This window comes from Scophthalmus maximus, chromosome 6 (genome assembly GCF_022379125.1).
Source record: "Scophthalmus maximus strain ysfricsl-2021 chromosome 6, ASM2237912v1, whole genome shotgun sequence".
Classification (NCBI taxonomy): Eukaryota; Metazoa; Chordata; class Actinopteri; order Pleuronectiformes; family Scophthalmidae; genus Scophthalmus; species Scophthalmus maximus.
Window position 1 is genome coordinate 21,566,141 of NC_061520.1, and position 19,913 is coordinate 21,586,053.

The 19,913-nt window shown below is 47.0% G+C and overlaps 2 protein-coding genes across 5 annotated transcripts in view; one reads left to right on the forward strand and one right to left on the reverse strand.

Moving 5' to 3' along the window:
• Window positions 1-421: 421 nt before the first annotated feature.
• On the forward strand, window positions 422-6,827 carry arl6ip5a (ADP-ribosylation factor-like 6 interacting protein 5a). The gene is made up of 3 exons (XM_035630327.2): window positions 422-682; window positions 3,424-3,641; window positions 3,983-6,827. The coding sequence occupies exons 1-3, from the start codon at window positions 501-503 to the stop codon at window positions 4,156-4,158; spliced, it is 576 nt and encodes a 191-aa protein (XP_035486220.1). The 5' UTR covers window positions 422-500; the 3' UTR covers window positions 4,159-6,827.
• Window positions 6,828-8,434: 1,607 nt separating this feature from the next.
• LOC118308891 (FERM domain-containing protein 4B) overlaps window positions 8,435-19,913 on the reverse strand; it is a 44,691-nt gene continuing 33,212 nt past the window's right edge. For 2 of the 4 annotated variants that reach the window (XM_035630323.2, XM_035630321.2), the window contains exons 12-23: window positions 18,251-18,327; window positions 17,575-17,713; window positions 15,838-15,979; window positions 15,599-15,732; window positions 15,405-15,521; window positions 14,886-15,114; window positions 14,710-14,766; window positions 14,464-14,599; window positions 13,681-13,845; window positions 12,835-13,592; window positions 12,614-12,746; window positions 11,703-12,292 (exon numbers count right to left, since the gene is read on the reverse strand). In XM_035630323.2, coding sequence (XP_035486216.2) covers window positions 12,028-12,292; window positions 12,614-12,746; window positions 12,835-13,592; window positions 13,681-13,845; window positions 14,464-14,599; window positions 14,710-14,766; window positions 14,886-15,114; window positions 15,405-15,521; window positions 15,599-15,732; window positions 15,838-15,979; window positions 17,575-17,713; window positions 18,251-18,327 — 2,352 coding nt within the window. In that variant the 3' untranslated portion in view covers window positions 11,703-12,027. The other 2 variants (XM_035630322.2, XM_035630324.2) reach the window with 2 other exon arrangements.

A 19,913-nucleotide genomic window follows, 5' to 3' on the forward strand; every position in this document is an offset into this window, starting at 1 on the left:
TATTCAAAGAACTGTAAAGCCATGAAGCCTGTGCAAATCTATTCAACACTTGTGACCTCCCATGAGTATTTAGGAACTCTTCTAACTGTAGTTGATGATATGAATTGGACTGCCAATTGATTACCCTGGCTGGACTTTTTCTAGATCCCCTGGAATATGAATTGTTCATTATTTATTTACTTATTGTGTTGTTGTTGTTGTTGTTGTTGTTTTTAAGTGTATTTGTGATATACGTATGTGCAAACTGTCCTTAATAAAGTTTTTGATTTTAAAACAAAAAAAATCGATAACATGCTTTCGCCGACCAATAGCGCGACACGTCAGGCTCAGGGGCGGGGCGGGGCGGGGCCTTTAAGCGGCGCGTGCTGTCGGTGGCTTCTCGCGAGATCGTCGCGTGGCGCTTCCTCCAGGTGAGATTTCCTCCCCTCCCTCCCTCCCCCCGAGCGGCGCTGTGCTGCCTGTCACACGCACACTCCCTGGCAAACGGGCGCAGGAGGCAAATGGCTAATAAAGTGGAGCTGGCCCCGCTCCGACCGTGGGACGACTTCTTCCCCGGCTCGGAGAGGTTCGCGAAGCCCGACGTGAAAGACGTGGCGAAGTGGAACAACAGGGTTGTCAGCAACCTTCTTTACTACCAGAGCAATTATCTGGCTTCGGCCGTCGTCGTCTTCCTCGTCGTCGGGTGAGTAATAATAATAATAATAATAATAATAATAATATATTTGATTTATAAAGCGCTTTTCATGTACCCAAAGCGCTGAAAGTAGCGCTCAAACCTGCGAACTTGTGTTGACAACGCCACTCTGCAAGATGTCTGTCACCTTTTCCGGTGCATGCATCTCCTGTTTAGTGTGCAACCGACGTGAAGCCTACTTCAGAGGGATTTAAACTGAGGGCAGGGCGTAGACTGCTAATGGACTCTTGAGTCCCACAGGGATGAATGGGAAACTATTATTGCAGGCACCACGTGATGCACTCATACTGTTATGTTGCCAGTAAAAAGAAAGAAAGAAAAAAAAGTTCATGCAAATGTGCTGAGATGAGCCTCGCGGGGTGTTTCCTGTTGGAAACGCTGAGTGAAGAGGCGTCGGCCCCTGAGAGTCACACTGGACCTGGACCCGGAACCAGACCACAGCCCCAGACTGCTGCAAGAACTAGTCTCATCATCTGATGACTCCATACAAGGCCAAATCCAATCAGCTCAGGGAGCGAGAGAGGGGGGGGGGGGGCCTCTGCTTTATGAAATATCTTGGCTCTACTTGGCAACTTTGTTCCAAACTAAAGCCCACTTTGACTAAAAATAGTGATGCCCTCTGCCACGGTCCGTCCACTGGGCGGTGTGATGACATCCTGTTGCAATGGGTTGTCCAGTCAGCTGTTGCATTGCAGATAGCACAGTTATGAGACCCGCAGCTCAATCAGCCGGACCCTGTGTCATTGAGTGTGTGTGTGTGTGTGTGGGGGGGGGGGGGGGGGGGGGGGGGTTGGTTGGTTGTAGGAGCAGTATTGGGTTTTTCCCTCAGTGAGTCAATCATGAATCATGACCTCAAAGTCTCGTGGCTGAACTTTGACACATTCAATTGACTTGTTTAGGGCTGCAACTAACGATTATCTCCACAATCGATTCAGAATTCAGATTGATTTTCTCGATTAATCGATTGGTTGTTCGGTCCATGTAATGTCATAAAATGGTAAAAAAATTGTTGATCGTGTTTCCCAAAAATCTCAACGTGCTGTTTTGTTTTGTCCACACAGCAAAGATATTCAGTCAACTGTCACAGAGGAGCAAAGAAACCCGAATTATTCACATCGAAGAAGCTGAAATTGGAGAATTTTGACTCTTTCTTTTTTCCTTCATGAAAACTACTAGAACCGATTAATCGATTAGCAAAATTGTTGGTGATTAATTTAGTAATCGATTAATTGAATAACTGTTGCAACATTAGACTTGTTTCATAAAACCATATTTTTATCCAGCTCATTGAACTTAAAACATTTCGGGGCCTCCTCCTACAGTTCTTCTTCACCAGCAGGTTTTGTCCAGGATTAGAATGTCATCTCTACAAATCTGTAGAAAGACATTCAATGGCAATGTGTTTTATTGTAAATACAGTCAATGTCCTACTATAAAAATGTGTCAGTGAAATAGAAGGGTGTCCTGAATGATTTTTTTCTATAACTTGAATATTCTCTTTTCTTTGTATTACTGCTCTGCATGTTATTAATGACGACTAACTTCAATTGTAATTTCAACTTTGTGACATCTTGTCCAGGAGAACTACAGATGCGAAATAGCCTCTTTACTAACTCTTTTACAACCGTCTTTATTAATGAGCATTTCTTAAATAAAAAACACAGTTTTATTAAGGGTCTGCAATTATTAATATTTAAATTTAATATCATGAGGTCGACATTTACTAATAAATTGGCTTGGGCAGATGTATCGGTATTATGTTGATACTAGCTTATCACAGATCTATTGATATCAGCGAGTATGTAAAATGATAAATAACGTGAAGTCGCAGGACAGAAATACCAGAACTGTTTTGGAGGTTATTTTTTATACACAGGTTGTACACCAGAGGGCACTGGCAAGTCAATTTATTTAACCTGTGAAGAATTTTTTATAAAACAATCAATAATATAATTCCAAATACATAAAAAGGGACAGGCAATGGTCTGTCCTTTAAGAAGGAAACTTTGTTTTCCTCAGCCTTGTGATGGCCAGTTATCTCGGATCTCCGCTATCAGCAAAGTCCTATACCTCAAAGAGAGGCAGAGTGAGACAAAGTGTGAGACAGGCCCTTGGTCACGCACCGAGGTCATGAACTCGGCCTGATGACATCACTGACTGCAGTCATGCCAGGCCTGGATTTGTGACAGAGCTTTTTCTGTACGAGGCGTCTGGCCAGGGAGAAAAACAAAGCAACAGTGGAAGATGAGAGTCTTTTTTGTGTGTGTGTGTGTGTGTGTGTGTGTGTGTGTGTGTGTGTGTGTGTGTGTGTGTGTGTGTGTGTGTGTGTGTGTGTGTGTGTGTGTGTGTGTGTGTGTGTGTGTGTGTGTGTGTGTGTGTGTGTGTGTGTGTGTGTGTGTGTGTGTGTGTGTGTGTGTGTATTTACCTTTCCCCCCACATGAAGCAAAGAAAAGCAGAAACAGTTATTCCGTTTTCATTATAGTTCAATTTGAGTTTTTGGGGATATCATTTTTGATTGATGAACACAATGGACCGAAACTGTAAACATTTAAAATCCACACAAAATGATGCTCACCTCTGAAGCCTTATTTGGATAGTGATGGTCTATTTGTTGCACATACAGCACTTAAACACCAGGTGGCGCCAATACCCCACAGTAATCCTGCCTGCACTCGCATCGTAAAACTGACCCCCACTGCTCTGTGGTGTCTTGTGCTGCCGCCCCGCAGGTTCCTGAACCCTCTGGGGATGTTCACAGCCATGTCCGTGGTGTCGGCCGTCTTCCTGGGTTCAGTGTGGGCCGGAGAGAACAGAGCGGTGATCAACAACTTCAAGAGGCAGAATCCCACGGCGTTCGTGATCGCCGTCATGGTCGCCAGCTACGTCTTAATCTCCATGATGGGGAGTGTCATGGTGTTCATGTCGGCGATCACTCTACCTCTGGCTTGTACGTTGTCACATTTTGATTTTAAACCAAACCGACGCAAAGTTGATGTATATATATTTAATTCTGCAATATATTCTTGGCATTAAAGTAAGATGAGGCCAGAAATAAATGTAATAGCTAAGTTGAAAACATTTATTACTTTATAAATGTCTTTTTGCAGTGTCGAGATCTGTTGATTTGAATTATGAAATGATCTCAGTTCTTTAGAAATCAATCGAATGTGTTGTTTCAAATTCTCAGAGACCGACGTTATCATAGTTTGACTCTTTGAAAAGTTTATAGGTTTGTTTTTGCCAAGGCCTTTTCCAACATAACCAGTCGCCCTCCCATCTGCCTTCCAGTGATAATGGCACACGCTTCGTTTCGCCTCCGCAACATGAAGAATAAACTGGAGAACAAGATTGAAGGCGCCGGACTGAAGAGGTCACCCATGGGCTTATTGCTGGAGGCTCTGGGTCAGCAAGAGGAGAACATTCAAAAGATCCAGAGCTTTCTGGAGGGAAAACTGAAGGAGTGAACGGACACACACACACACACACACACACACACACACACACACACACACACACACACACACACACACACACACACACACACACACACACACACACACACACACACACACACACACACACACACACACACACACCCCATGTCCATCATTTTGGTCAAAGAATCAGATTTTTTTCCCCCTTAGATGTAACAAATGTCTGTATCTCTCAGCCTAAACTGCTTTAAAGTTTTGTTTCGTACACAGTGTGTTTACCCTTGTGTGTTTCGAACAGCAGGTTTGTTATCTTTGCCTCTGGCTTATCTGTCACTCCACCCAGAACCTGTCGGGGCCCTTTTCTTCGAAGCGGCGATCGAGTTGCACCTCAGTGCCGCCTCACATCTCTGCTATGCAGCGTGTTCGGTGCTCCGCGCAGCTTTGCAGACTCCCTCCTTCGTACAGAAATCTGCCTTTAATCAGTCTTGAGAAACAAACCTTCACTCCTGCCAGTTCACGCTCAGCGCAAATTGTGAAAGCGATGCAAGTGTTGCCTTTTAACAAAGAGTGAAAAAGTGCACAGTCAACACGCGTCGCTGCCAAGACACTCCGAGGGGCTGAAAAAAATGCAACAGTTTACTCAGGCACACGTCTGACTACAAACCGACCGACCTCATGTTCATGCTGGTAAAGAGAGCCAGACTAAAGAGAGAACTGAGTCAGAGCCGTGTCCATATTTTAAAATGAAGACTTCAAAGCAGCGTGAGGTTCTTAACCCCGTGCCCATCAGTATTCCTCCTGCACCTCTTGACTGTCTAATCTTGACAATGCCCCCTGGGTGATGGATTGGGCCAACTTTGCTCTCCTCTCCACTTCACCCCCAATGCTAATCAATGGGCTGCAGTAGATTATAGTGTGGCGAGCTGAGACCAAGTGGACTCATCTGCAGTCGTTCACCTCCGAGTCCCAGTCACTCGCTGCGTCAGCTGCCTTGGCTGTTTCATATTGGGATTCCATTTGAAAATTGGCCGCAGATAGCGAGAATCCGCCTGGAACATAACGCTCTTGTTATTTTGATTTTAAGGGGCGGTGTGTAAGGAGCTGGGGGATATGTGAAGATAAGAATGATGGGCATCAAAAGGAAGGAGGGTTCCAGGGCGCCTGTTGTGTTCAAGTTTAACCCTTTGCCTTCAGAACGTCCCCCCACTCTTTAGCACGTGATGTGGCCCGCTTCTTCCGAGGAATGCATGATATTTTTTTTTGGGACTGACCCCGCAGATGACCTCTGCACACTCTGGTGTAACAGTATTCCAGTGGCCCTCCACTTTAACTTTGACTCAAGCTGCAAGGCCTTTACCCCCCCACCCCGTTGCTACAGTAGTGATTTATTTCCCCCCGCTGCGGTGCCCCCATCTCCATCCATACTGTGCAACGTGGAGGAGGGAACACAAGTAAAGTCATGTCCCCGAGGGCACAGTGGAGGCCCTTGTTCTCGCTGCCGCAGCTGCTGTCGGGGTCCTACCGACACGCGTGTGCTGCCGCTCACCCAACAGGTGTGTGTGTGTGTGTGTGTGTGTGTGTGTGTGTGTGTGTGTGTGTGTGTGTGTGTGTGTGTGTGTGTGTGTGTGTGTGTGTGTGTGTGTGTGTGTGTGTGTGTGTGTGTGTGTGTGTGTGTGTGTGTGTGTGTGTGTGTGTGTGTGTGTGTGTGTGTGTCTTCTGTGTTTTCTCCTCAACCGACGCTGACGCACAACAAAACACAAACTCCCATCCTCCTCCTCCTCCCTCGGTGTTGTTTGCATGAATCAGCAACACTTTATCTAACTTGTCATTTTCGAAACAGCCGCAATTGCGTCCCAAAGGTGGTGTCCGGCGAGGCAGCCGCAGCCAGTGCACAAACCTGTGCTCTGTTGTGGCACCGGCTGCGAAGTAACAACACTCGTGTCCAGGATTTTGACTTGCAACATCATCCACCTGTTTAGTTGCCACAACACAAAGACGAGAGTCAGGGAATCATTTTTGCGTCAGACAAAACTTTAGTTGGGTTCGGTCAGACTCACATTGACAACACGCCGCCTGCGTGTTCACCCTTCCAAGCCCCACCCCCTCCCTCCTCCGCCTCCTCCTCCTCCTCCTCCTCCTCGAACTTGCCTGAGAGGCTTTGGCTTTTGGCCGGCTAAGCTGGTTAGCTAGCCGCACAACTCAAACAGTCATTCAGCAGATCCGGCCGCCTGGAGCCAGTTCACGTGACACGTTAAAGACGACCCGCTGTGGCCTTTCGCAGTCGGCTGCATCCTCATGTGAGCTCTTCAACCTTTACCGCTCACCCGCCCCGCTGCTCTCGGGCCTCCTGCAGGAGAGGTCATCCATGTTAGCCCATGTTAACAAGGCTTCGGTGCATGTGACCGGTCAGCTAATCCAACGATTCACTCTTCATCACCTGTCAGGACCACTAACACGTGGATCAAAGGTGCAATGTGCCGATCCTTGGGATGGTTGACGGTCACTTTAAATCTGGGTTGTGTTGAAAGCACAGATTTGATACCAAAGTTTCTGTACCAATGCCTAAAGTATGTATTTTTTCTAAAACATGTTGAATGCCCCCTGGCGGCTGGCTGTGTAGTATGTGTCATAAACCCCGCCCCCTCTATGGGATGGAATGTGACGAGCTAAAAAAGTTAATAAAAGTATTTTTTCCAATGGTTGATGGTTTCTGTCATTTTTGACAAGTTAAAATGTTCCTTTTCGTCTTTAATTAGATATTTGATGTTATAAAACAGCTAAGGTGAGACGTTTCTTTAAACTGGGCTCAACTACTGCACTGACTCCATATGACATCACCATCTCAAGATGGCAGCTCCCATATCTGGGGTATCATGGCGTCATTCTTGTGCACTGGGAGGAAGCGGAGGCGGGTCATCTATCTGCACTATTTACAGAAATGTCCTGCCTTCAGTTAAAAATGGGGGTTGTGAATTGTAAGACTGAGCCAAAACATTTGAGTATCAGGCTGTATTACCAGAATGTTAAATATTGATTGGTGCGGCTTTAAATCAGGAATCATCCAAATCAGAGAGAAAGTTAAGAAGGCCACAGACACCTGATGGTTCTTGATACTCGTGTGTTCCAGACATTGATCAGTACCAACTAACTACTAAGTTTTAAGACCCATCCCATTACTGCTGTTCACATTGGAGGAGTTTCGTCTGTAGTTCGACGAGAGCAAAGCACATAGGAGCTCATTGTTTATGCAGTGGAGGTGCCTGCTGGAGAAACAGCCTCCCCTAACGTCTGGCTGCAGCTGGTGTGAGGCAGCAGAGGAGCAGAGACGGAGGGAGACAGCTGGATGCGAGAAACGACTCCAGCCCCTCACGCCGCCTCTGGCCAAAGGCTGAGCATCCGAGACCTCCCCAGGAGCTCGCTTCAGACGCAAAAACGCCGCGAGGCAAAGCGAGCAAAGTGAAGCCGCTCAACTAAAGAGGCCGCCGGTGGCAGGATACACTCGTGGCAGCAGAGAATGCGAGGAAGGAGGGGAGGGAAACGAGGTGAAGGGTTAGGGCATTATCTGTGGGAGGGTGGAGGCCCAGTGCATGTCTGCAGAAGACTTCTATTGCATGGATGCCTGGAGGAAGGGTTTGGTGCAATAAAGACTGGCTTGTCATTCACAGGGAGGACAGAAGAGGAGGTTTTAGCTCACACAGGGTGTGACTGCGTTTAAAGACTGGTTTGGTCGGTTTACGGCTTAAGGGGGGGGGGCCAGCCTGAGACATACACAAGAGTGACAGAGCTCTGCAGCAGGAGAGCAAGTTTTAAAAAAACAAATAATTGTTGCATAGTTTGCTATCATCACGACTGCTCGCAATTCTGCATTCAATCTTACGGGCTACAAAAAGAAAAGAGAAGGAGAAGCCGGGCTGTGGCCAGTGCCCTGCGGTTATCTCCCCAACTCTAATCTGCTTCCTTGAACGTTCCCCAGATAAGCAGTTGCTAAACCATTCATATGTGGAGAATGCAGACACACAACCTGTTCTTCAGAGCCATTAACTGTAAAAGAGACTTAAGGTAGTAGTCGATTTCCTCTGAGTGGCCGTACTCCCCCCCCTCAAAGCCCATTTCATTAATTGCACTGGATCAACAGACGTTCACTTACCTAATTTAAGGCATTTGGATTTTGGAGCAATCCTGCGCTGAGAGGGATGAGATTTTTTTTCTTCTTCTTTTGACTGAATTGACCAAGAAGCTTAAAGTCTCTGTGACGTTCCTCTGGATAAATATCACCTTGAAACAACCACACAAAATGATTCAAATGCTGATTTTGTTTTTTTTAATTCAAACAAATGCAATTATACAAATGACTAAGAACCAGCTTAACAACAGTTGTTTGCTATATATTACATGCTTTTCAAATACATAAAAATGCTCTAAAAAAATGGGGAAAAAAGACAGAACCAGTGTATTTACAATACCAACATTTACATACAGCTCCATTCTCTGAGAGAAAATGGGAGCACCATTCCATGATTTCCAGCATGGATGAAAGAACCATGTTAAAAAAACGACAAACAAAAACCCCATTGTGTTTCTGTCTTCTTGCAGCGACCGATCAGATGTGGCAGTAATATCAAAGTTGGTGATGTCGAGTAATACTCAAACGGTGTGTGTGACGCTGCACAGGTATTTGGCTCAATCGTTGTGTTTAAATCGTGACAGTGACATGTGCTGAATACTGAGTAAATAACAGACAGGAGTACAGGAAGCACAGTGGTAGTTTGAAGCGATGCTGTTCGACAAGACTGGATCGGGTGGCTGTACAAAGTTCCAGGAAGTTGCCATCTCTTTGACTCATTTTTAATGAGTTCAATCCTTCATTTTAACGACCTCCTTATCAATCCTTCATGGTTACAGTGTTCGCGTGTGTGTGTGTAAGAAGCAAAGCAGGGGGAGTCCTTCTTGTTCGTTTCGGCTCAGTATCCTCTCACAGAGACAGTCCTAGTCCTCGCTTTGTGAAGCTGGCGTCTCTCTACGGATAAACACTGGAGAAGTTTAGTCCACGTTCCCTTTGGCTATATGCCACACAGTCCACAGCAGGTCTTGGTATAGTTTCAGTGCCATCACCACAAACACTCGCAAATTCCACACACGCAGACGCTCCCTCAAGAGGTTTTGTTACGATTCCAACACGAGGATGTGTTTGGCGATTGTGTTTCCGGACAAGCTCAGAGTTCCACATTAGAGTTCCTTCATTCTTTGGATCCCAGAACAGTGGGTAAGTGCAGTCTAAGGCACAGTGACGACGTGTCAAGGTGAAAAGATTCGTGTGGCTCGGTGATGGCTACACTATCGTTCCCGGTTTTGAGTCTTCGTGCCAGTGAATCTGGTCCTCTGGGTCCATGTTACTGTGCATTTGGCTGCTGACGTCTATGTAGGACCTGCGATGGGCACAAGAGAGTGACACACATTAGACAGGTGTCAATCTGTGTAGTGTGTAGCTTGTGACTGGTTAACCACTGGTTTAGATTGAATCAACCCTGGGCCACAATTATTCAACTTATACCAACATCAAGTGCCAAACTAAAAGGAGGAATGAAAAAAAAGTTTCCATGTGTCTCAGGTACAATAAAGGTGGAGTAAGTGATTCTGATCCAGGACACTTTTTGTCCAAGTCAGTGAATAATGAACATTTTCTCACGGTCCGCTAGCTGTCTGTTCTGTGTGTGTGTGTGTGTGTGTGTGTGTGTGTGTGTGTGTGTGTGTGTGTGTGTGTGTGTGTGTAAAAAACACACACAGAAGTAGCCTGTTCCTGCACAGAGTAGGCTAAATGGGAAACAGAGCGGCCTTGGACTGAGCCACACAACACTATTCCAGCCAATGAACAGCGGTGCTTGTGTGCAGGATGCTGTACGAGAAGAGGGGAGATGGTGGAGCGAGAGACGGTAAATCTGGCACATTTAAAGATTTTCATGGGCAGGAGAAGGAGCGATCTTCTCTTCTGTCACCGCCAGACCGTGGAGTCTTGAATGATAGTGATTAAAGATTAGAGACCGGCAGCGACGTTAAGGTGAATGTGGCGTGACCGCGGTTTGTACTCCACAGCATAATCACAGTGTCAAGAAGGACAGACGGCAGAGGAACAAATGGGGGAGACTGCCCGGTCAGAGTGGGGAAAGGACCGGCCTGCACGACCGGTGCACAGCGAGCTCGGGCAAGGAGACTAATGGTGCTGTTAAAAACTTTATGGATGCTTTTTGACGGTTCACCGACTCACTGATGCGGCGCCCACTGGGTTTTGTCCCCGTGGAGCTGAAGGCCCGGTCTAGCTGTGGTAGAGCAAGCTCTGAGAGTTGAAAGGCATGAAGAGGGATGCAGGGGTGGCTCTGTTCTCTGCCCGACGGCTGGGGAACATTGGTTTTGCAGCTTCACAGAGCAGGTGGGTCGATATTGTTTTGTCCTGTTTGCTAAAGTCTTTGATGGCTAATTCAAACGGGTTGGCTAGCAAAGAGGTACCAATGTCACATCTGTGTGTCCTATAACGTTTAATGACTGGCCCGGGGACATTCGGCTTACTTTCTAGTGAGATGCGGTCAGTGTGATGTTGGTTACAGTAGCTGGAGAGTATCATGGTAAGCTTTGGAGCAACTGTAGTGACAGTTTGTGGTCTCGCCATTTGCACTATATCATGGTGTTTGTCAAAACAATGTTTTTACAGCCACAAACTCCTAGTTTGCTTATGCAGTTGGATTATTTTGGATTGATGCAATATTTGAAATACTATTCCATGATGCGTTACCCTCTTTGTTAGCTCATAGCTACAAAATTACAGTCCTCTCCTCTGTCCCTGTGGCTTCATGAAAACAATCTAAACGACGAGTCTTGCAAGTTAATGCTAGCATGTCATTTGTTTGACGTTTTAGGGTTTGTGTTAAATTTCACGTCATACAAGACGCTAGGGATTTTAAGAAAAAAAGAAAATCGCTATTGAGCGGCTCTTTAGGAAGAACGATTGATGCACGCCAATGCATTTGGGGGGTGCGGCGCTCCTGAATGAGCACTGAGGGGGGAGCATGTGTTTGTTTTGCTGTTGAGGTCAAATATCTTTCTTCAGAATCACTTATTCCACTTTTGATGTTGAACTCAGTTTCCAGCCCAGGGCCACACATTCTCACCCAACAAGGCAGCAGATACACATAGATATGATAAACACGCAAAGCCTTGCAACAATGTTCAGCGGTCACATTTTCCCTCTGCCACACAAGTGCTCCCCACCACCACAAGACACCAGAGAAATGCAGCAAAAGATAAAAATCAGAAAGATTCAAATGATTTGCAGCTTTCTGTCAGTCCCTGCCACGCATATCAAAACACACATCACCATCACCATGATAACCATGTGGGGTAGTTGTTCGTTCTTGTCTCTCACCCTTTCTTCTGTGCTGTGACTTTGATTATTGGGGAGGGGGGAGGGGGGGTAAATTTCCTGGTCAGTAGCATAGGCCGCAGCACCACACCTCTCTAAAGGCCTCACAGGGCACGCCATCCTATTACAGCTCCGCCTCTCAAACTCTGGGGGACATCTGCACATGAGAGGGGGCAAAGGTCAAGGGTGAATCGCAGCTCATGGGCAGGGAGCCTCTGCACGTGCCGAGGAGGCAAACAGCAGAGGAGAAATAACGAGAGAAATGTGACCACTGGATGGCAATAAGCTGGCTGGAAGAGGAAGTAGGGCAGGCATGTTTTTTTTATAGAAGCCATGCAGTTACCGTATCATACATGACAATGGACAGTCAGTAAAACATCTCAAAAATGCAAAAGTTCACTTCAAAAACATCAACAAGCAAGACTAGTCACACTGCGGACAGACTAAGAGAAGCAAACGCACAGGCTCCAGCTGTCACTGTTTACTTACTATGAGCTACCTTTAGCAAAGGACACCTTACTGAGCCTGTGCCCTCTGGAGGATTGAGGCTGCGCGGGGCTGGAGGCCACCTGTCTGACCCGACAGCCAGGGGAGTAGGAGGAGGAGGAGGAGGAGGAGGAGGGAAAGGAGGAGGAGGGCAGGGAGGAGGTGGAGGAGGAAGCTGAGGAGGAGGAACTAGCAGGAAAAAAGGAACAGCGCCTCCGACCATCGGGGCTGTGCCAGGAAGCCTTTAAAAGCTGCGAGGCGCCATATCTATAAGAAAGCAAGGGGCCAATGGAGAGTTAAGGAGGAGAGGAGAACCGTTCTTAGACTCTGACGAAGACGTGGCTGCATGGCCGCGCAGATTCTCTAATCCTGCTGAACCAGGCTGTAACGTTTAACAGATACATGTCATAAAGGTGAAGTTAAAGAAAAAGGCAACGCCGGCTACACATTAGTCCACAGAAGTGTTGTGTGTCAGGGATAACCAATCCCGGGCAATTAAACACTGGTGCTTAGCTCTGGGGATAAGGAGGATCAGGGAGTGGCTTATTGGATAAGGAGCTGAGTCAAGGCCAAGTTTTTCTTTCTCACCTGCTGTGGGCGGAGTGGGCGTACGGGGCTGTGCTGTAAGAGAAGGATGGCGGCGCATGCATGGGCATGTCATATTCCGACATACCACCACTCATGTGGCTGTGCCAGTTTCCAGTGGAGGACGCGGAGGACACTGGAGGGGAAAAAAATGGAGCATGACCCACCTACGTGTGAAACGACATAGTGTAAAAGAGACACTTTACATGGTGCGGCAGTCTGACCTGATGAGTACACGTTTCTGTTGTTGTGGCTGTAGGGCGCAGGCATGGTCTGATAGCCCAGGCTCTGCTGGGAGCCTCTGTCGTAGTCATAGTTGTACACAGTTTGTTTGTGCGCGGCGTTGCGATGGTACCAGCCTCTCAGGTGCTCCGCCACCAAGGCCTTTTGGATGTTTTTGCCGACATGCTCGTTGCTGTGGGGCACCTGGCGGTTCCTGGGCGGCCGCAGTGTGGCGTACGGGTGCTGCGACATGCCGTCCAGCTCGTCGTTACCGTAGTGGCTGTGCACATCGTGGCTGTGATAATCTGGGGGGGCGGGGGGGTAGGAGGGATTGACATTGTAGTGACCCTCCATCTCGTTGTCGTACATGTAGAGTCCGTTGGAGTACGGCTCTGGGTCTGCGTAGCTGGGATAGCCTGTGACATAGTAGGCCGTCGTGGTGGGCCGAGCGCGGGGCTGGTAGGCGTAGCAGCGGGTGTCTGGTTGAGCCAGGTTCGGCATGCTGCCTGTGTTTGCGTACAAGTCCTTTCTGTGGCGACCGCGAGCTCTCCGTCTGTGGGTGTGGTTACCGGGAGCGCTGTACTCCACGCTAGACTGGCTTGTGTAGGAGGAGCCGTCGTCGAGGACCTCGGTGCTGTTGCTGCGTCGGGCTGGGGAGAAGGTCAACGTCGGCACCGGGGGTTCAGCCTCAGTCAGGAACTGAGATTGGGACTCCAGACTCCCGCTACGCTGGCGGAAATGTTGAGGAGGGTCCTCCGATCTACAAGTGGAAAACATGGTGGTTTTCACTCACATATAGATGAAGAAGAAAATCTACAGTAATACACAGTCCATGTCTGAGGCCTCACCTGAGCTGGGTGCTGCTGTAGGCATTGCGAGTGAGGAGGGGGGTGGGGGGCATGCTGCGGGCATCACGCGGCTGTCTGGAAGCCGGTCTGAAAGGGCTGCTGTGGCTTGATAAGGCATCGCGGTGGCTGTAGTGGAGCAATTCCTGGACTTGTCCGTAATTTAATCTGGAACACAGATAAGAACAACATTTTCAGGGCTTTTATTTTTAAATGAAGATAAACACCTCTACCCTCACGCAACTCCCTCTCAAAACTGAAGAAGAAGAAAAAACAAAACACCTTGCGTGTGCTTGACTGCTGCACTTTAGTCATCACTTACACCTGAATGTCTGTAATTTCATAGTCCATTGATCTTTTCTTTTCATGCAACAGTAAGCATGGTGACCATTTAAAAGAGGCTGACATCTCTACAGCTTAGGGCAACACCTTGCTTCTATCATTTTGTACACAGTTGTGAAGTGGCTGCCGTTTAAACTTCCAGAGCTTCCAGAGCCACTTTCCTGTCCCCCCCCCCCCCAACTTCGGATTGTTGACTGCTCCTTCACAGGCAGTGACATGTTCTTCTGAATCTATTTTTAAAGCCAGTGCGTTTGGGCTGATAAGAGGGAGAGTGTTGGAGAGGCAGCGCAAAGCTGGGAGGAGGTTACTGGCAGGAATGTAGCTCTGGATCTGCTCTACAGGTCTGTACTGGCTCCGTACGTCAGGCCTCTGCTCAGACACACACACTGGAAATCAAAAACATGAATATGTTCCAAAGGTGTCGGTGCTGGCCGTCTACTGTACCTGCTCTCTCCGTGCTGCTCATTGGCAGAGATGCGTCTGTCCTTGTTGTAGTGGATGTCCAGAGTCTCTGCGTGGTGGGGCCTTGGGGAATACTGCACCGATCTGGACCGCTGCCTTTGCGAACTGAACTCGTCATCTGGAAGATAAAAAGCAATAATCTGAGTTTAACTCATCTATAATGGAGAAACGTGGGGGAGGAGGGTGTAAGCACATGCACACTGAGCTTTACTATGCCTGAAAACTCACCATCATCCAGAGTGAGGCTGTCAGATAGAGAGCTGAGGTCTGAGGGGTTCACATCATCTGATAACAGAAGAGAGGAATGGTCCTTATAGATGCTTTCTTTTTACAGATAGTTACAGTCGGTTGCTTCGCATTGATGAATTTGTGATTGTTTGTGATGTGTGTGTCTGTGTGGGTACCTCCTAAGATCAGTGATGCCCTCTGGGTGGGCTTCTTTCCCTTCTTGATCCTGTAGGCATTGATCTCCCTCTCAATCTCCTCCAGCTTCCTTTTTGCATCCAGAAAGTTATTTCTCCTCTTCTTCCTCACCGTCTTGCAGAGGTCGCCCTCGCTCGCCAACTTGATGGCTGCTTCCACAATTTTCTGCTGCAAGGCGAACATGCTCTCCAGATTCCTCAGATGTGGGTCCTGTGCACACACACACATATATTTAAAAAAGACTGTCAGCAGTCCTCTGTACAAAAAACAAACTTCAAAAACATGTCCATTTTAAAATACAACATTGATTCGTATTCATATTTCCACATTCCATAAACCAGCTACGACTGTACAACAACAGTACAATTCAAAACATGCAATGAAAAGACTCAGCACAAAGTCAAAGGTTCAGAGGGATGTTAAAGTAAACTAACCAACTATTTATGCTAAAGCACACAAAAAGATAAAGATAAAAACATCACAACCGCAGCAACACAAACCTCATCATAGGGGAAAAGGTCATCCAGCTTGAAGGCCGTGCCGACTCGGCGACGGACGTGGGGAGCCTTCTCGCCTGTGGCCAGGGGATACTCTTTAGGTAACCTGCCCGTGAGCTCCTGCAAAAAAGAACCACCACCAGTCAGCTGATAGTTTGGATACTTCACATTGCAGAACGACAGCGAGAGACACTCACGGCTTCTCTCATGCAGATCTTTTTCAGTTCCTCAAGCTTCTGTGTCAGCATGTCTTGAAGGCCCTTTTCTTTCTTTTTTAACTCTGCAATCTTCTCCTTCTTCTGCTCCTCGCTGACTTCGGAATCAGCCGAACCTGGAATAAGCCAATGTCTGATTAGCTGAAATATTATGGCCATGAATCACTATTTATCAATCTGATGGGGAACAGAGGCCATTAGCTGATTAACTCTCCGCTCACCGGCTGAGATGAGGCTTCCGCTGCTGGCCATGATGAGCTGGTCTTTGCTCTCAATGCTGGAGAGTTTACTGATCCGCGGGGCGCAGATCTCCGTGAGGTCCACGGCAATGTCACCCGAACTCCTGGTTGTGGTCATCTTTGTCTGCAAGGGAGAGAGGAGCAGGACAGTTAGGGTGGAGAAAACAAGGAAGATGGCGAGTATTTCATTTTAATGATAGCGCACTGCGATAGCGTTGGCCTGCATTTGCATACGCTGTACTCCGAGCGCACTGCTCTCTCATCAATCAGTGTGGGCTCTATTCCTGGATGAACACTGACACACCATCTGCCTCTGTGGAAGACAGAGGCTGAGTAACCTCATTTGACTACAGCCACACATGCTCACCTCCGCCACGAAATGCACTTCACACCCACTAATAATTTATAATTGCCCCAATGCTCAGCAAATATGCACCGTAAACACAAACACATTAAGCAGCGAATGTCTTCGGGGGACTGGGGCAAGATTTTACACTTGCACAAGGACCTGGGCTGTGAACACGCTGTACCTTTTCCTATTTATTCTCAATGGCATGGTCATAAAACACACATATCCCTTCTTCACCATAACACTTCAGTGAATTTCCTATTAAGCCCTGGACAAAGCAAAAAACAGGCACAATAACAGGAACTACAATGACGATCATTCTGAATACAATGTCATTCGAGTGAAAACTTCCCCTCAGAGCATTTATAAGCTCGACCTAACAATACACCATAAAGCTGACGAGCATGGGACCCACTGATATTAAACCTGTAGGCCTGTCATATCCCTGTTTACACAAGTCACAGGCATAGGATACGGATCAGGCAGAGCATCACATGATGAACAGTCACTCTTGCACTAAGCTGTCATACGTGCACCATCATTTTTTCAAACAGAATTTCCGCCCATATTCAAACCACTTCAACCTCTGTGTGTTTTAATCCGTCGGAGGCTACTCAGATGAAAACAGGCCAACACTACAGCTTAAGTTAATTTGACAACAATACATCTTATCAACCAGCGGAGAACAGAAAACACGCATCGTGTTCGAGTTCTCATACCCAACAGACCTAGATAACTCCTTAAGTAACCGGGGTATTCGTGCATGTATACACCTTAACCGGGGTAAGCTCGGGTTACGCGTCCGCGAATGCTCCGTAGGTTATAACTGCCCCTCCCCACTCCGCTGCAGTGGTCTTCGACCCGGAAATACAAGAGATCAGGAAGCAACAGCGCCCAAAAAAAAACACAGCAACAACGCAAGCTTTACCTTTAAACTCGACGACTTCGTGACTAAGGCATATAGAACGCATGTAAATGTACAGTGCTGAAAAGCTGTCCATGTTCTCCTCCGCTTTCCAAGTTGTTGTGATTTTGACAAGGGATGAATTTTGTCAACCGGACGAAAAAGCCTTATTCCGACCAGTTGTACGTTGTCAGAGCGCCACCTACTGTACCGGAGGTAGAGTTACTCCCCTCATTCTTCCCCGCTCATGTATATGGGGAGAACTGGCAAAACATCCGTTATTCACTTAACCAGGGTAAGACCATACACCGGTTACTGCCCGACCCCGATCTGTCGGTGGGTCACTCGATAACAAGGCACACTTCTCTACAAAGGTCAGGAATTAGTGTAAGACGAGTATCAGACGTTTCTTTGAGTTGGCAGGACATGTGAACAATGTACAACAAGAAAAAAAAACGTCTATTACTTTGCTTTGCTTTCTATCCAGGTAGAACTGGTGCTGACTGATGGCCATCACCCAGATGGTTTTAATCAGCGAGTGGCTGGCATACCAAGTGTGAATGACCAGGCCGGTCTGTCCAAAAGTTCGCTTGGTCACTGTTCTTCTGTAAAAGATAGTAAGACAGAAACTCAGTACTCCTGCTGATTCAGGAGGCAAATCATATCAACAGCTAAATGCATAAAAAGTTGATGGTAGATAAACAAGGTTTTCATTAAAATTTAAATGTTTTGATCAAAGACTGGGGGGAAAAAATTCTCATGAAATCATTTTCCTATTAAAGTTTGTGCAGTAAATTTACTCGAAAGGAGACAAAGCGGTGACATCAAACTTTTGAAACGTGGAATTTAATGACAGCTCTGGAGGCTGGAAGTGCCACATTATAGCTGGGAGAGGAGCAGAGGTCCTATAACAACCTCCGAGTAATAAAGTGGCCCTTGACGGGGGGGAAGCAGTCATTTCACAGGCAGGTTACAGCCGTTAACATGGCGTCCTAAACGGACCGCTCGCTGCCGATGCTCTTCACAATTTGCAAGTTGTAGGTTAAGGACATCGGTGGTGAGAAAGCAGCAGCTAAAACGGGAACACTTGAAAAACAGGGAAAGATCAGATATGCTAAATTAGTTTGTGTGCCCTCTCTGACCTGTGTGGGTCGTTCACTTCCACTGCAAACTTCTTCTCTCGGAAATACAAATTCTCCAACTGCTTCCACTGAAACAACTGCAGAGAGAACAAGACACAAAAGAGGAAGGAATGGTTAGAGAGAAATTACACACTGCTGAGTATACAAGCCAACATAGGATTTGCGTGAAATGTTGTTGGTATGTATATAAAAAAATCACTTGTTACAAAAAGGCTCTAAAATACACGAAAGTATACATTTGTTCATTAAAAGGGAGGGGGGGGGGGGGGGTCAATCTCGCCAAAAGAAAAACAGCCAGGCAGGTATTGAAACAACTGGCTTTGTTTCTGCCACGGCAGCCTGCCTTTTAAAACGGCTCAGTTCTGGTCGACTTGCAACATTAACAAAAAAAACGGCAGAAGAGCAGAAGCCGTGAATGGGGCTCAGCGGGCCAGCCAGTCAGGTGTAAGTTCAGCCTAACACAGGGGCAATTATAATGCTGCCGCAACTGCAGGGAGTGAAACGGTGTCAGGCGGCAGGCCAGCTACTCTCTTCATTCTGCTGAGGAGGAAAACACATGCAGGACTTCTGTGTCAGAGCGAAACATCTGCTCCACAGATAGCACGCTCATTAAAACTAGATCTGGAGCCACTTGCCTGAGAACAACTCTTCCCTGCTCTCATTTTGGAAAATATCAGACGCCGTGGAACAACACAATTTCTAAACAAATTTCACCTGATATGAAACCAAAAATCAGGAGAGAAATTGTGCAGTGTTAAATATATCACAAAAACTGAAATTTCTTCACATCCACTGATCAAACATACTTAATGATCATAGTTTATATTTAGCAAAGAAGCCAAAGAAGGTTACATACATTCCTCTACAACAGCGTGACTCACAGAATGACACGGTGCCTGTATCTGTATGACAGAAAGCAGGTACAACACTACACCAGACAAACCGTTTAGAGGAGCACATGAGGAAAATAAAACATAAAAACCTATTGAACAGAGCAGGTAATAGGTGGACATAATAGAGTGTCTTACCGGGATGGCTCTTTTGCACTTATCAAATCCCTGCCGGGGATTGAATCCTCTGGCAGAGTTTCCCACAGGGCTACAGCCTGCTCGAACAATACTCTCTCTTGTCTGTTCTCAGGGAGCCAGATAGGTGTTGCAAGAGTTTCAGCTGAGCTGGCCACACCCCTTTAACCACCCCCCTCCTCTGACATCACTGACAACTCACACCGCCTTAAAGGCTCTGACCTGCTCTGCACCACACACACACACACACACACACACACACACACACACACACACACACACACACACACACACACACACACACACACACACACACACACACACACACACACACACACACACACACACACACACACACACACACACACACACACACACACACACACACACACACACAGCTCGCTTACTTTTTGAGAGAGTGTAAAAAAGAAAGCCGGAGTCAAATTCCTTGTACGTTACTTGGCCAATGAAACCGATTCTGATTCTGATTTTAGCCAGACGCGCAGGTTGTGCACAACTACTTGCTCTGCGTCCTGTCACTCACAGATAAACCATCAAACGTATACAGACTTTGAATGCACCACTGGAATCTGGGAAGTTCACTTCTTCTAATGTTATAAATGCCCAACAAAGCACTG